At 42.9% G+C, this 16873-nt stretch overlaps 1 protein-coding gene across 1 annotated transcript in view; it reads left to right on the forward strand.

Moving 5' to 3' along the window:
• Positions 1–6671: 6671 nt before the first annotated feature.
• LOC126291974 (uncharacterized) overlaps positions 6672–16873 on the forward strand; it is a 42385-nt gene continuing 32183 nt past the window's right edge. The window contains exon 1 of the mRNA XM_049985728.1: positions 6672–6845. Coding sequence (XP_049841685.1) covers positions 6795–6845 — 51 coding nt within the window. The 5' untranslated portion in view covers positions 6672–6794. The remainder of the gene's footprint in view (positions 6846–16873) is intronic.

The raw sequence follows: 16873 nt of genomic DNA on the forward strand, positions 1-16873 counted from the left end.
TTAGTGTTCATAACGAACGTGTTTACAAATACGGAGTTGGCAGATGACCATTTGATGTATGGATTAGCACGGGGCAACAGCCATGGCGCGGTACGTTTGCATCGAGACAGATTTCCAGAACGAAGGTGTCCCGACAGGAAGCAATTGATCAGCGTCTTAGGGAACATGGGACGTTCCAGCCTATGACTCGCGACTGGGGAAGACCTAGAACGACGAGGACACCTGCAATGGACGAGGCAATTCTTCGTGCAGTTGACTATAACCCTAATGTCAGCGTCAGAGACGTTACTGCTGTGTAAGTTAACAGTGACCACGTCACTGTATGGAGAGTGCTACGGGAGAACCAGCTGTTTCCGTACCATGCACAGCGTGTGCAGGTACTATCAGCAGCTGATTGGCCTCCACGGGTGCACTTCTGCGAATGGTTCATCCAACAACGTCTCAATCCTCATTTCAGTGCAAATGTACTCTTTACGGATGAGGCTTCATTCCAACGTGATCAAATTGTAACTTTCACAATCAACATGTGTGGGCTGACGAGAATCTGCACGCAATTGTGCAATCATGTCATCAACACAGATTTTCTGTGAACGTTTGGGCGGGCATTGATGGTGCTGTCTTCATTGGGCCCCATGTTCTTCCACCTACGCTCAAATGAGCACTTTATTATGATGATACTCTACCTGTGCTGTTAGAACATGTGCCTTTACAAATAAGAGACAACATGTGGTTCATGCACGATGGATCTCCTGCACATTTCAGTCGAAGTGTTCTTACGCTTCTCAACAACAGGTTCCGTGACCGATGGTTTGGTAGAGGCGAACCAATTCCATGGCCTCCACCCTCTCCTGACCTCAAACCTCTTGATTTTCATTTATTGGGGCATTTGACGCTCTTGTCTACCCAATCCCGGTACCAAGTGTAGAGACTCTTCGTGCTCGTATTGTGGACGGCTTGATACAATACGCCATTCTCCAGGGCTGCATCAGCGCATCAGGGATTCCATCCGACGGAGGGTGGATGCATGTATCGTCGCTAACGGACGACATTTTGAACATTTCCTGTAACAAAGTGTTTGAAGTCACGCTGGTACATTCTGCTGCTGTGTGTTTCCATTCCATGATTAATGTGATTTGAAGAGAAGTCATAAAATGAGCTCTAACATGGAAAGTAAGCGTTTCCGGAAACATGTCCACATAACATATTTTCTTTCTTTGTGTGTGAGGAATTTTTCCTGGAAGTTTGGCCGTATCTTTTTGTAACACTCTGTATATGAACAAAAGGTTATGTTAGAAAAGGGTGTCTCATTACACCGTGCTTGTATGTCAGTACAAAGTGTAAATTTAAAACTTTGATGAAGTATTGAGCTAATAATTTCTCTAGAGGATCTATAAATACCTTGAGAACTCAGTATTTTTACTCTGTCGCATTAAGTTTTGGATTTCTTTATATGAATTTCCAGAATCACTTCCATCATATGGATCTGAAAAGAAGTATATAACGTAGTCATGCACAATGTACGGAATAGAAAAGGATTTTTGCAGCTACACAACTGTATCTGTTATTTGTCTAAGACAAAGAACAATAGAATCCTTATATGGTGGAATAGTTGTTTCGAAACTCACCTAGACGGATCTGAAAGCTTTCAGCAGTATATTTCTTAGCTGTGGTGATGCGTTTGTATAGTAAAGACTTCTTCAAACAAAATATCTCTGCAGTTCGTTGAATTCTCCCCTTTTTGAACAAAACTTCTTTTACTGCTCTCTGAACGTTTTCTTCATCAATATTAGTCCTGACACTTTTCTGGATATATGTCCTCACCATCTACAATATAGATAATTTACTAAAATCATTCATAAACGTAAAATTATGAAGCTGGCTCCTGCTCTAAATCAGGACTGGCTTAGCTGTGGACACCATCCACAGTTGGCCCTCTTCAAGTGTCCACACTTGACCCAAGGGGGGTCATTGTGGATATGAAATCAAATTTTAGCAGATGTGTTCTATTTAGATGAAACATTACAAAAGCAAAATCTTTATAAATTTATAAACCACAACTGGTGATATGTTCAGTACTAACCTTTTGTAGTAATCTTGGGAACTGTTTATGAGAAAAATCGAATAGAAAGTACAGACATCGAATTTTCACTTTTCTTGCTTGCACCAGTAGCCAGACTGGCACCAAATTTATTGTTTGGTTGTTTACTACATTCTACAGAACTACCAACATGAACATGCAAAAAATCCAAAGATTATTTCACTGAAATAATTATGTGTCCAATCTTACCCACGTTAACACTAACCCCACCCTCTGGGTAGGTCTCTTCTGTTTTCTGATGAAAGCTGGTTCTGCCTCGGTTCCAGTGAGGGCCGTGTGTTGGTTAGAAGGAGGCCAGTTTAGGACCTAGACCTTAACTGTCTCCGTGTGAGAGACCTGAACCTGCACATGGAGACCGTAAAGTCTGGGGTGCTTTTTGACGTGACATGGCTTATGTGATTATCCCACGCACCCTGACTCAAAGACTGTACGTCAGTTTGGTGATACGACCTGTTCTGCTGCCATTCGTTTACAGCGTATCAGTGAGGTTTCCTCCGACAGGATAACGGTTGTCCACATGCCACTGTTGTAACCCAGCATCCTCTAGAGAATGTCGACAAGTTGCCTTGGCCTTCTCGATCACCATATCTGTCCCCAGTCGAGCACATGTGTCACAATATCGGACGACAGCTTCACCGTCATCCACAGACAGTATTAACGGTCCCTCTATTGACCGAGCAAGGGCAACAGCCATAAAACTCCATCCCGGAAACTGAAATCCGGCATCTGTACAGCACAATGCCTGACCGTTTGCATGCTTGTTTTCAATACCCTGGCGATTACACCAGTTACTAATGTAACAACATTTCACATTTGCAATGGTATATCTCCCGATTGTGATCTTGCAATGTTAATCACTTACATTTGTTACTTAACAAATTTCATTGCCCTGCATTAATTATTTTTTGGTGTTGAGACTGTATTTTTGCCGTCCATCTCCAGTAAAGTTCGAAAACCTGTTTTACACAATAAAAAAGAAGTGACCATACAGTAAAATGGCGTAGTGTATACCGCGAGTTGAACTCGGTTGTACACGGCGGCATGAGACCAACAGTATTTCACAGTGCTGTTTCAGCGTGGTCAGAGAGTCCAGGCAGTTAGTTCCATAAAAACATAGCTGTAGCACCTGACGAAGACAACTTAGTCGGTCCTCGCAACATCGTCCATAAACATGGAATCAACAACCCGACTGATGATGATGATGAGGTCCCGTACTCCGAGGAGCGTAGGGGACGATGTGGGAAACCCCCACTCCGTACTAGGCAGGGTCCTAGCGGAGGTGGTTTGCCATTGCCTTCCTCCGACCGTAATGGGGATTAATATGATAATGACACAACAATACCCAGTCATCTCAAGGCAGGGAAAAACCCCTGACCCCGCCGGGAATCGAATCCGGGACCCCATGAGAAGCGAGAACGCTACCACAAGACCACGAGCTGGGGACCAACCCAACTGAAGACCCATAATTACGCCTTAACCGCCAGGGAACAATTCTTAATATGCTACAGGGAGTCACAGGAAAGACAGATACTGGAATACACCTACGTCTACACGGTTACTCTACAATTCACAATTACGGCCTAACAGAGGGTTCCTGGAACCATCCTCAGACTGTTTACGCAGGGTTGCACAGTGGAACCCCGCGCTGAAAAAAAAAGGTCTTTCGGTGTGACTCTGACTTCTCTAACTTCATTATGGCGATCACTTCCACCTCTGAGGTGGGCGGCAAAATATATTTTTTGGCTTCCAAGGAGAAAGGTCTTGATTCAAATTTCGTGAAAGATCTCTGCGCCTTTGTTTTAAAGATCGCCATCTCTGTTTGGCGATAGTAAGAAACGAGCTGCTTTTTGGCCAGTGTCCTCATCCTCCGTCAGTCATATCTGATGCGAATCGCACACCTCGAACCAGTACTGTAGCACAGGATAAGTTGAAACGAAGTCGTTAATCTTTTTTGTTTAGTAAGCACTCACCAACAGAATGTTCCCTGATAAAGACAACTCAAACTTATTCTATTCATTTATTACCCAAAATGTACAAGCCCAACGCAATCAGACTGCTTAACATTGATAACATGACTTCTAACAATTAACACAAAAGAATAGCCCTGAATTGCAAGAAATCCTAACAATAATACAAATCCAAAAATATGAAATTAAAGATACATTAAACTACCTCCAACTCTGTTAGTTGCCTAAAATCATTTCAGTCACGAATCTCGACAGTGGAACTTCCATTCTTTTTCGTAAGTCACTTACCTCACAGAAAATCTTCATAAGACGAACTACAGGAATTACAGCAAGTAGCAGCAACAGCCAGCTTAATAAAAGGATTCTAACTACTATAGACTCTAACTACTAGGAAGTATATGGTTAGCAAAAGTAAGATTTTGAGGAAGAGCAAACAATGTATTTACAACATCTTACGTTATTCATGCAACACCAGTTTCAAAAATTATGTAGTTGTCAATAATTCAACTACTCAAACATTATCAAACATACATCCATTATCACATCTTTCCTTGCATATTTTCTTATAAGAAATTTCATCTCAGTTTACATGCGTGTCCTACCAACACAGTCTCCACTAAGAAAAACATGTCCATGCACTTCTATTTCCACTCGCAAACTGCTAGTCCATCCAATCACAGAACCGCTTGCCAAGGGCGCAGAGCACTGTCAGCTATATTACACAATCTATAGCGCTGCCAACATACAAACAGACTACTTACAAAGTATAGTGTATTAGACTATTTGGAAGGCCTGCTGCATCTTCTTAATGTTCTTCCATCAAAATTCAGCCTTTGGTTCCCTCTCCACAAGATTTTCTATGCAGTAGTTCAAACTTAAAGTTTTTCTCAATTATATTTCCTAGATATTTAGTTGAACTGACACGTCTAGATCGGTGTGATTTATCATTTACGAAAATTTAATGAATGCGCTCTATTACCCTTGTGGATGAACTCACACTTTTCACTACTACACGTTTTCATGTCACACAGGTATAGTGCCTAAATCAATTTACTATTGGTTTTGATCGTCTTGTGACTTCACAACATGGTAAATGACAGAATCATCTGCAGAAATCTAAGATGATTGCACAGATTGTTTTCTAAATCGTTTATATAGGATAGAAACAGCAGAGGAGCTCTCACACTTCTTTTGTGAACGACATGCCTTCTGTTGCACTCTGTGACTTTTCGTCAGTTACTAAGAACAGGTACGTAATTTATTTAGTAGTCCAATATGATGAACACTGCGAAAAGCCTTCTGGAAATCTACAAATGCGAAATCAGTTTCAGACCCCTGTCGATAGCACTCATTTCTGGTTGTGAATAAAGAGATTGTTGTGTTTAACGATACTTTCTGAAACCGTGCCGGTTGTTTGTCTGTAGATAGTTTTGTTGGAAGTAATTCATAATGTTCAAGCACATCATATGTCCCAAAATCCTAATGCAAATCGGCGTACGTTATATGGATCTGTAATTTGTCGGATTGCTTGCATTTCCTTTCTTGACTATTGGTGTGACCTGGGCAGGTTTCCAGTCTTTAGGTACAGGCCTTTATAAGAGCGAGCGGTTTTCTTTGATTGCTAAGTATGGAGCTATGTATCAGCATATTCCGAAATTCTGGAATATTTAGTTCGTTTTCTTAGATTAAGGAATTTCGGAACACCCCGTTTAGTAGCTTCGCCCTGCCATGATAAAATTGCAATTGTTGTCGAACAGTAAAGATACTGATTGTCTTTCTGCTGGTGTTCTTTACGACAAGAGTCTCTTTGTATTTTCTGCCAGATTTAGAGACAGAGATTCGTTCTGGATATGTTAAAAGCATCTCTCATTGAAATCCGCACTACTTTTCGAGGTCGAGTAAAACATCAGTAGTTTTAGAGATTTGACTTTCTTTTAAATTTGGTATATTTCTTTCGTTACTTCTGCAACGGTTCTATGACCTGTTTTCTGTGGTATGAGGGTCAGGACCACCTCTAATTAACTTATTTGGGATAAATCTCTCAACTTCCGCCGCTTCTATTTCATGAACTCAAGCCACATCTGGTCTTTGCTTTCATGGTTTTGAAAGGGTGTAGACTGTCTGTTAGGAAGGCGTCAGCAATTTTTATCTCTATGACAGATTTAGAATTTTGGGTAACAGTATAGAAAAAGAGTATGCCACTGGGGAGAAAATCGTGGCGGGATTGGTAAAAAGAAAGGAAGATTGATCGATGAGCTGCCTCCTAACTGAAGCTGCTCGACAGTATGGCATGCGAAAAGCTCCATGACTAAGTCACGGCCCACCGGTAACTGTGATGAGCCATTTGTGAGGCCTTGCACCCATCTCTGTCAGCCCGCAATTACGATAAATGACGCACAATAGCGCCGAAGGTCGAGTGACATCAAATATCGCCGCTGTCCAATCGCCATGTGATTACTCTAGAGCATGGTGCGTGTCCGCTCGGTTGGCGTAACGACAGGTTTTAGCAAGGTCGGGAACAGGTGGTGGGTGGGGAAGTAGAGGAAAAAGAGAAGGTTGGGGAAGCCGTGGAGCGGAATAAATACAGCGAACAGAGTCTCTGTTACGTGTGCGCCGCAATGAGCCAGGGCGGTGTGGGCGGAAGCAAGGGACACGAATGAGACATAAATACAGGCGGCAGGAGCTGCGCGCGGTACAGGTTGCGACGGAAAACATAGGATATCCACACGATGCGTGCCGCGACAGCCGCTGCAATACTTCTGCTGGCCACCGTCGCCAAAGTAAGTTCTCCGCACTGAAGATGGGGATATAGGTCGAAACGCTTCACATACGTTTAACTGAGGAGTTCTTTAAATTGCATTTCATTTGTCGTATATAGACTCCAAGTCTGCATTGATACCCCACACCATATTGCATATGCTATGGTTTACTCTTCTCATTGTAGTATCGGCCCTTTTTGTTGGGAAGAACGATTGTCAATGAATAAATTAATAATGACGGTGAGCTTGCGTATGAGATCAATTTTCCACGCAGGTTGTTGTAACTTCGTGAAGCGTGTGTAGGCATCTATAGCCTCACTCCTCGTGGTAGATGCATTCTCGACATTTGAAAACTCAATCCTTCAAGCCGGCCGCGGTGGTCTCGCGGTTCTAGGCGCGCAGTCCGGAACCGTGCGACTGCTACGGTTGCAGGTTCGAGTCCTGCCTCGGGCATGGATGTGTGTGATGTCCTTAGGTTAGTCAGGTTTAAGTAGTTCTAAGTTCCAGGGGACTGATGACCACAGCAGTTGAGTCCCATACTACTCAGAGCCATTTGAACCATTTGAATCCTTTGAAACGGACTAATACACTGAAAACAATGTGTACTAGTTCTTCCTACGCCAGAAATACACGAGAATCATTCGAAAAATAACGCTCCATAGTTTTTTCTTGAGAACTTATACATTGTTAAGAGTTAGAATTTGATGATTGAGTGAGTCAAAATTTGTTTTACTTCTACTGTTTTTTACATACTCTATACCACGTTCTATGCCCTTACGCCAGCGGTGTGTATGACAATGTTTTCCTGTTGGTAAAGACTCTTGTCCTATGATCGTAGCCACGTTTTCACTGGATGGATTGCACTCTCATCGTGTTAAAAGTATGTCCCAGTCAGTGAATTCTTAAGGGGGGACTTTGACGAAAAACATACACTACTTAAAACATGACCATATCCACAATTTGAATTTCTGTGCCACGCTTAACACGAAATTAACACTTCTTCCTTGTATTACACATATATCACTTTTTAAATACATTTTTCACGTTGTTTATGAAATCTACAAATTTAATTCTTCCTCAGAATCTGTTCAGGAGATTTCTATATTTTCTCTCTTTAATCCCCTTGCATATAGTAAGCTTCTCTCAGGATTTTTTTTTCGAATACATAGAAGAGAATTTTAATGATTTTATAATTCTATAAGCATAACATAAAATTGAAGTAATATTGTAATACTTTGCCACATATCTTAGCTTGAACTCACAATTTCAAAACTTACTCTTGAGGCAACCAAGCTAGTACTAAAGTGCAGCATTAAAAAGTGAGCGTGGCAGGAGGATTGCCTCACACATATAGTTATTTAAACACTTCGGATCAGTTTTCATCATAGAAACATTGGAAACTCATTGCCCTCAGTTCGGCTAATAAATAACATATCAGTTGGAACTTGACATCTCTGTCAGTTTCATGAAAGTCTCCCCTTAAGTGGCTGAAGTATCAGGGCACGAAGTCTGCGCTGTAGGATGGATGATGCAGTTATGTGCAACACAATTTGGTGGTCTGCTCCCGGGTTCTGAGACTAGTAACTGAGTGTGCATAGTCACGTTGGAACAAGATTTCTTTTATATTCTTGTCGTACCGAATGCGTTGGAAAAGGTTCTGTAGTTTTTTCAGTCACATCACACATATCTCTCAATTTATTGACCCTTTCGGCAACTTATCCACGAGAATGACGCCATCACTATCCTAAAAGTCTGTCATCACGAATTCTACCTTGAATTTCTCATTTTTGGTGACTATCGGTGGTACCAATCCAATGACTGCGTTTGTGGGTCCGGCTCAAAATGATACAGACAGGTTTTGTCATGTGTAACAGTCCATGTGAAAAATCCGTCCCCACTGGCCTAAAACTGCTCCAAAAGTTCAGATCAAATGGATTCTGTTTGAATCTTTTAGTGTGTTGCGAGAATTCATGGAACTCACCTTGAGCATATCGTGGAACATCAAACAGTCCCAGCTCGTGCATACTCACTCTCAATGCTCAGATCTAGAGACAGTTTTTAAACAGACACGGCTGTACGTGCGTATCCTGTGTTTACAGAGGGGAGTGTTTTGAATGGCGGCGTACATAGACGCTATGCCAATAGATGGCGCCACTATAAAGATATTATGGTCAAATGTTTACAAGTACTGGATAAATCTGTGTTTGAGTAAACTGACAGACAGTGAATACATATTGGTGCTACGTTCATATGCAGATCAAAATTTATGCGTGTCAGTCTGATTAATTTCCTCCAGTGTCAAACCGTTGCATGTATCTAAGTGCTTCTACATGAGATAGTTTCCTATGCACTGCCATTGTAACTTAATTCTTGTAAGAGATTCGGCAGTATGAGTAAGTGCAATAAAAAACCTAAAAAAGCTGTTGGCTGTCAATTGTTTTATTACTCCAGATTCGAGCATTAATCAAGTATTTTTTTTTATTTTTCTGCGAAGTGTATTGTTTCCTTTCTCTGAGGAGATGGTGATAAAATGTTATAGATAAGTTACTCGACTGTAGAAAGCAAATGGGTAAAGAAAGAAAAATTGAAAATATTATTTGAGAAGCACATGGTGCAACTTGCTTACCGAATTTACTGTAACAATTTCACAGTTACAAATGCTTTGTTTGTTGGTGACAAACTCATTTTAACCAAATTAATTAGAACAGAGACTTGACAGTATGAATAAGTGGAATGAATGTGTACGAAATGTTAGCTGATTCTTTTTACCCCGTTATGGAAATATACGTAAATTAAGTTGAATCTGAGCTATGATACTATGGCGGGAAAGCACAATATCATTAAGCTAACTTCAGTTCCTGGTAACAGACAGCTAAGATGTTCGTAAAACGTGAGTACAAAGTTTAACGGTACTTCTGAAGATGATTTGTCTGTGGAGGCGAAGTGATATCACTCAAAACTCGCTAAGCGCCTAGGGGATAAAATTCACCGTCCCAAAACCACGTGAACAGAGCCGCAGCAGATACAACTGATGGGATTCTCGCTCCGCGCATCCACAACCTCACGCAGTAGATATTTATACTGTACGGGTGGCAGGTATGATGCGTGATCATTGGGTGACACAGGAATATTAGCAATACTCATGTCATAGCTCATAGCTGCTCGTAACACGCGATGGTCACGAGAAACATCCATAGCCGAGCGATACAGGGGAAATATAGACTAAAATAGTCGAATGTTCCGTAAGAAATACCAGACAAGCGATACGAAACCAGCAGTGTCATTAAAGAGAAAACTAAGATTATTTTACTAATGTTCACTCACCCTTAATCGGTGAAGTAGTTTCCATGATATTGCAGCTTGAAGATGCTGAAGTTCACATCTCGAGAACGGAATACAGATTTTTAAGGAACAAAGTGTTAGTGAACGGAGGACGGCAAGTGGTATCAAGTCACAGTCATGTGCTTTTTGTAAAACATACGAATTTTTAACTATGAACAGGAAAATTATTTCCCCGCTGTTAAGACAAGACTAACATATTGTTTAAGTAGTAAAAGTAGAGGCAGCAATTCGGGTAGGAATGCTTATAGGTGTAAGCATAATGTCCTTTTTCTTCATTATTAATTTTTGGTAGATGAAAATGACGAAGCAGCCATGCAAGGATTAAATCGCTATTAGTGTGAAAACTATTTATGCGATTATAAATCTGAATGCAGCGCCGAGGAGCTGGCGAAATTTCAGACTATTCTGATTTGTCATACCTACATCTAAGGTACAAATAAGTGGGTCTAGTATACTGCAGAAACAAGAGTACATGTATTTAAAAGTCTTAAACAGAAGTGAGAAATGGCGAGGGCCACCTTTCCCAGACCGTTTTTAGTAGCGAGAAAGTCAGGCCGAGAGATTGATTGGAGCAGTTGGTGTTGGTCAAGTATCGCCTGCGCCTACTCAAACGCGAGTAAACCAGTGTGAAATATTCCAAGTGTTGGAAGCAGAACTTGAAACTTTTTCTTTTTTAAGAAACTTAGCAGAAATTCAGCCAGTTTAACATGAAAATATTTTAGCGTTAGGACAGCTTCAAAGTTATTGTTTCTATTTCAGCTGTGGACCTGGTATTTTCGCCTCGACTACTGCTATTTATTTTACATTACGGCCCGTAGTAAGCTTTGGACTTCAGTTTATTTCATACTGAGTGAACTTAATGAAAGAACGAATCGAGGTGTAGCAAAGCTAATGCAGTGAGCGCTCAGCTACAATCTACTCTCTTCTGCAAGAAGGAAGTGAGTACCAAGACTAAGTTATCTGTGCAACGTTCAATCTGTCGACCAACTTTGTTGTATGGAAGTGAAAGCTGGGTGGATTCAGGTTACCTTATCAACAAGGTTGAGGTTACGGATATGAAAGTAGCTAGGATGATTGCAGGTACTAGTACATGGGAATAATGGAAGGAGGATGTCCAAAATGAGGAAACAAAAGAAAAACTGGGAATGAACTCTATAGGTGTAGCAGTCAGGACGAACAGGCTTAGATGGTGGGGTCATTTTACACGCATGGGAGAAACAAGGTTACCCAAGAGACTCATGGGTTCAGCAGCAGAGGGTAGGAGGAGTCGGGGCAGACCAAGGAGATGGTACCTGGATTCGGTTAAGAAAGATTTTGAAGTAATAGGTTTAACATCAGAAGAGGCACCAATGTTAGCACTGAATAGGGGATCGTGGAATAATTTTATAAGGGGGACTATGCTCCAGACTGAACGCTGAAAGGTATAATCAGTCTTAAATGATGATGATGATGATGAGTGAACTTTGAACATAGAATTTATACTGAAGTGCCAACGAAAATGGTATAGGCATGCGTATTCAAATACAAAGGTATATAAACAGGCAGAATACGGCGCCGCGGTCGCCAACGTCTACATAAGACAAGTGTCTGACGCAGTTGTTAGAACGTTTACTCTTCCCACAATGGCAATTTATCACGATTTAAGTGAGTTTGAACGTGGTGTTATAGTCGATGCTCCAGCGATGGGAAACAGCACCTATGACGTAGCGATGAAGTGGAGATTTTCCCGTACGACCATTCCACGATTGTACCGTGAATATGAGGAATGCGGTAAAACATCCAATCTCCGACATCGCTGCGACCAGAAAAATTTCTTGCAAGGGCGGGACAAACGACGACTCAAGAGGATCGTCCAGTGTCACAGATGTGAAATTCATGCTAGACGCTGCATATTTTAATGCTGGGCCATCAATAAGTGTTAGCGTGCAAATTATCCAACGAAACATCACAGATACTGGCTTTCGAAGCAGAAGGCCCACTCGTGTACCCTGGATGACTACACGACACAAAGCTTTATGCCTCTCGTGGGTCTGTCAACACTGAAATTGGGTTGTTGATGACTGTAAAGAAGTTGCCTCGTCGAACGACTCTCGTTTCAAATGGTATCGAGTGGATGGACGTTTACAGGTATGGACACAAGCTCATGAATCAATGCGCCCTGCACGTCAGCAGGGGACTGTTTACGCTGCCGGAGGCTCTGTAACGCTGTGGGGCGTGTGCAGTTGGAGTGATATGGGACCCCTGATACGTCTGGATTCGACTCTGACAGGTGACACGTACGTAAGCATCCTGTCTCATCACCTGCATCCATTCATGTCCATTGTGCAGTCAGACAGACTTGGGCAAGTCCACCAGGACAATGCTACACCCCATACGCCCAGAATTGCTACAGAGTGGCTCTGAGAACACTCTTCTGTGTTTAAACACTTCCACTGGCCACCAAACTCCACAGACGTGAACATTACAGAGTATATCTGGGATGTTTTTTAGCGTCCTGTTCGGAATATCTTACACCGTCGTTACAGCTCTACAAAGTTAACATGTATGCGCTGTACTTGATGTTTGTAAATAACTTGATTGTGGGACTGCTTACTTCTGAATCGACAGACATTTTGAAGACATCAGGCTGCCAGTTCATTGTGTCTGACTACTGCTAGTAATAATTGTAACACTAAAACCTGGTAGTTCTTACAGCGAAGAAGTTGCCGTTACATAGTTACTGTTGTCTCCTGAAGTTAGTTATTTCGTGTATGTGTTACGAAGTGAATCAGTACCGGTAGTCAATTTCTGGCCCCTTGTCGGAACTTTGAGAAACTATTTTGATGAGATATTTAAGCATAAGTGATTTATTTGTCTCAATTTTACATGGTGAAGAGTAAGAAGCATGTCTGTATTGCTGGATTATATGAGAAAGATGCTACTCATACACTCGTTATACAAGAAGTAACCTTCACCACAGCATTCAAAAATGGTTCAAACGGCTCTGAGCACTATGGGACTTAACTTCTGAGGTCATCAGTCCCCTAGAACTTAGAACTACTTAAACCTAACTAACCTAAGGACATCACACACATCCATGCCCGAGGCAGGATTCGAACCTGCGACCGTAGCAGTCGCGCGGTTCCGGACTGAAGCGCCTAGTACTACTCGGCCACTCCAGCCGGCACCACAGTGTGTCACACGTTACTGTTCGTATTTGGAAAAATGTTAATTCTGACAATTTAAGTAATTCCATGAAATAGTGACGATAGTAACGAAAATTAAGAATAAGTTCTTTCGTTTTGTGACTGAAGCACAATCGAACCCTTTTCTATCCGGCCATCAGAAAATTTCAGTTTACCTCCTCTGGGGGTAGCTTATGAGGGACCTACTCCACCACTTATTGTGACAGCTAGAATCCTGGTAGTCCTTTGGAAACTTACGAGTCGTTCCTTCCTCAGATCTGTCACACCTTTTACGAGGATTACCCAGAAAGTAATTTTTTCTCAGCCGAAAACAAAGCTACGAATGCGACATGTTACGTATGTATTATTTTAAGTCTCCTGAATGAACACGCCGAGTTTCCGTCAGTTCCGATTGATACCGTAGCTGCAAGACAGTTGCAAAGTGGCGTTTGTAGGTGATGTACGTTATAAGCAACGTGCCGTCATTGGATTTCTCACTGTAGAGAAAGAAACTGTGGTAAATATTCAAAAGCGCTTGTGCAAAGTCTATGGAGCGTCTGCTATTGACAGAAGTACAGCTAGTCGCTGGGTAGGAAGGGTTAGATCATCAGAAGGCGGTTCGGCGTAGCTTCAAGATTTGCAGCGGTCGGGGAGACCATCGACGGCTGTCACACTTGACATGTTGCTGCGAGGTGATGTCATTCGCGAGGACAGACGCATTACGACTTGGCAGTTGGCGCTGCACCTGACAATCAGCAAAGGAAAATGGGTGCAATTATCCGCACTCTTGAATATTAAAAAGTGTGTGCAAGATGCGTCCCGCGGTGTCTATCGGTGGATCACAAATCGCACAGAAAAGAACATCTGTCTTTGCAACGTTTTGAAGATTGGGGGGGGAGGCTCTCTTGTCCCGGATTATGACAGGTGATAAAACCTGGGTTCACCATTTTGGGCCCGAAACGAAACGACAGTCGATGGAATGGCGACATTCCCACTCCCACAGAAGATGGAAGCAACTGCTAACGACGGTTATGTCACGAGCACAAAGTAGCAGCAGCCGCCGACCCGGAAGGACCCGCAAAAACACTTGTCTGATAAACAATAATTTAATTTAGTCTTTGTATTTCTCACGTGTTTCTGCAGAGAAGTGAACTATACGTGTGTATTTTACTGTGTAGACTAGTGCTTAGAAGAATGAGATTTTCACTTTGCAGCGGGGTGTGCGCTGATATGAAGCTTCCTGGCAGATTAAAACTGTGTGCCGGACCGAAACTCGAACTCGGGACCTTTGCCTTTCGCGGGCAAGTGCTCTACCAATTGAGCTACCCAAGCACGACTCACGCCCCGTCCTCACAGCTTTACTTTTGTCAGTACCTCGTCTCCTACCTTCCAGACATTACAGAAGCTCTCCTACGAACCTTGCAGAACTAGCACTCCTGAAAGAAAGGATACTGCGGAGACATGGCTTAGCCACAGCCTGGAGGATGTTTCCAGAATGAGATTTTCTCTATGCAGCGGAGTGTGCGCTGATATGAAATTTCCTGGCAGATTAAAACTGTGTGCCGGACCGAGACTCGAACTCGGGACCTTTGCCTTTCGCGTGAAAGTGCTCTACCAAGTAATTAGAAAATTAATCGTAGTTTTCTTGTTTTTGCGTAAGTCTTGTAAATATCCTTGAATAGGGCGGTCTCCTAGCGCAAACTTTCCCGTCCTCAGAAACTCAATCACACAACTAAGTTTTGATTTATTTTGCTCTAGTAGACAGCATACAGTTTAGGTTAGTGCATTCTAGTTTGAATATTTCTCTCATGCAGTAACTTTTCGGTAAACAAGATTTCTAATAACAAGTATCTGAATTTACATTAACTTCAGTAGAGAAATTTCTTTCTGTTGCGGTCTCGGATTACAGTGAGAAATCCGCTCAGAAACTTTTAGTGTTACTTTATTTTCGTTTGGTATATTTTGTATACATTTCAAACTCATTACCTTCAATTGAGGCCTTACACATATTTTATACACACTACGATATGGCTAGGGACTGTGCTTGTTGTTAGCGGACACAAGGAGAGTTGACTGCTGTCCGTAAACAGCTGGAAGCTGCGTTGGCTACCGTCGGCAAGCTTCTAGCTAATGCTCGGAGTTGCGGTGACGTCGGGGCGCCAGTGACGAGACCTGCGACACCTTTGGTGCCATTGAAAACCTCTGGTGACCCGGACGTCACTGCGGCTTCCGATACGCAACATCTGACCGGTCGGTACTCACTCCACAGTGGGTGGCAGACAGTGGTTGGTTTCTCGTGTCACTGGGCGGAAGGTGAAAGAGGGAGCAGGCCGTGCGGCTGTCTCCGTAAGTCTTAGCTGCAGATACGAGGTGCCACCCAGTGTTGATGATATCTCTGAGACAGCATGAGATGCCACTAATGTTGGGCCAGCGGTCGATTTTCCTGCCCAGTCCGCACAAGTACAGAGGGTCGGTGTGATCATTGGGAGCGTCCCCTCAGGAAGATAGCAGGCAAGGCGGCAAAGAATTCCAGTGTGCATTCGGTATGGTCGCCGGGAGGTCTCATCCGCGATACGGACGAGGCCCTGCCGGCAGCTATCGAGCGCACTGGGTGCAACCGGCTGCATGAGTGGCACATGTCGGCACGAATGACGCCTACCGCTAGGGTTCTGAGGTCATCCTCGAACTCTTTCGGCGGCTGGGTGATTTGATGAAGGCGACTAGCAACGCACGCGGGGTGCAGGCTAAGCTGTCTATGTGTAGCTCGTACCCAGGGTTAATTGCGGTCCTCTGGTTTGGAGCAGAGTGGAAAGTCTGAAACCGAGGCTCTGCGACTGTATAGGATGCAGATTTCTCGACCTCCGCTATCGGGTGCAGAATTGTAGGGTTCCCCGTAATACGTCTGGCGTGCATTACCCGTAGGCAGCGATGTTGGGGTAGCGGAGTACTTGTGGCGTGCACATGTGGCTTTATTAGGTTAGAGAACTCCTCCCTTGAGATCAAAGAAGATTTGCCTGCTAAATCAGCCACAGTGACCTCAGAGAATCTTGGAACTCTCAGATCAGAGACAGAAAAGATTAACAGGATTTTAGTAAATTGCAGCAGCATCCTAGGAGAAGTCCCGGAATGATAACTGAAGATTATAATGTACAGATAGTATTGAGAACAGAATGCTGGTTGAAACCAGACATCATTGGCAACTATATCCTAAGTCCAGATTGGAATGCTAATCACCAGCATAGGTTAGTCGCCAGTGTAGGCGACGTGTTCATTGCTGTACAAAATTCGATCAAATACAGCGAGGTTATCACGCATTCCGAATATGAATTAATCTGGGTGAAACTGAGTATCAAAGAAGGGTCAAAATGGTGATCGAATGATTTATAGGCCACCAGGGTCAGGACCTGCAGTTGTAGAGCGCTTCAGACACAACTTGCACAATAGCATTAGTAGTTTTCCTGGTCATGATGGCTTCAACTTGCAAGGTATAGATTGACAGCGTTATGCCATCAAAACTGATGCCAGAGACAGGGATTCATGTGG

The sequence above is a fragment of the Schistocerca gregaria genome, chromosome 9 (genome assembly GCF_023897955.1).
Source record: "Schistocerca gregaria isolate iqSchGreg1 chromosome 9, iqSchGreg1.2, whole genome shotgun sequence".
Lineage (NCBI taxonomy): Eukaryota > Metazoa > Arthropoda > Insecta > Orthoptera > Acrididae > Schistocerca > Schistocerca gregaria.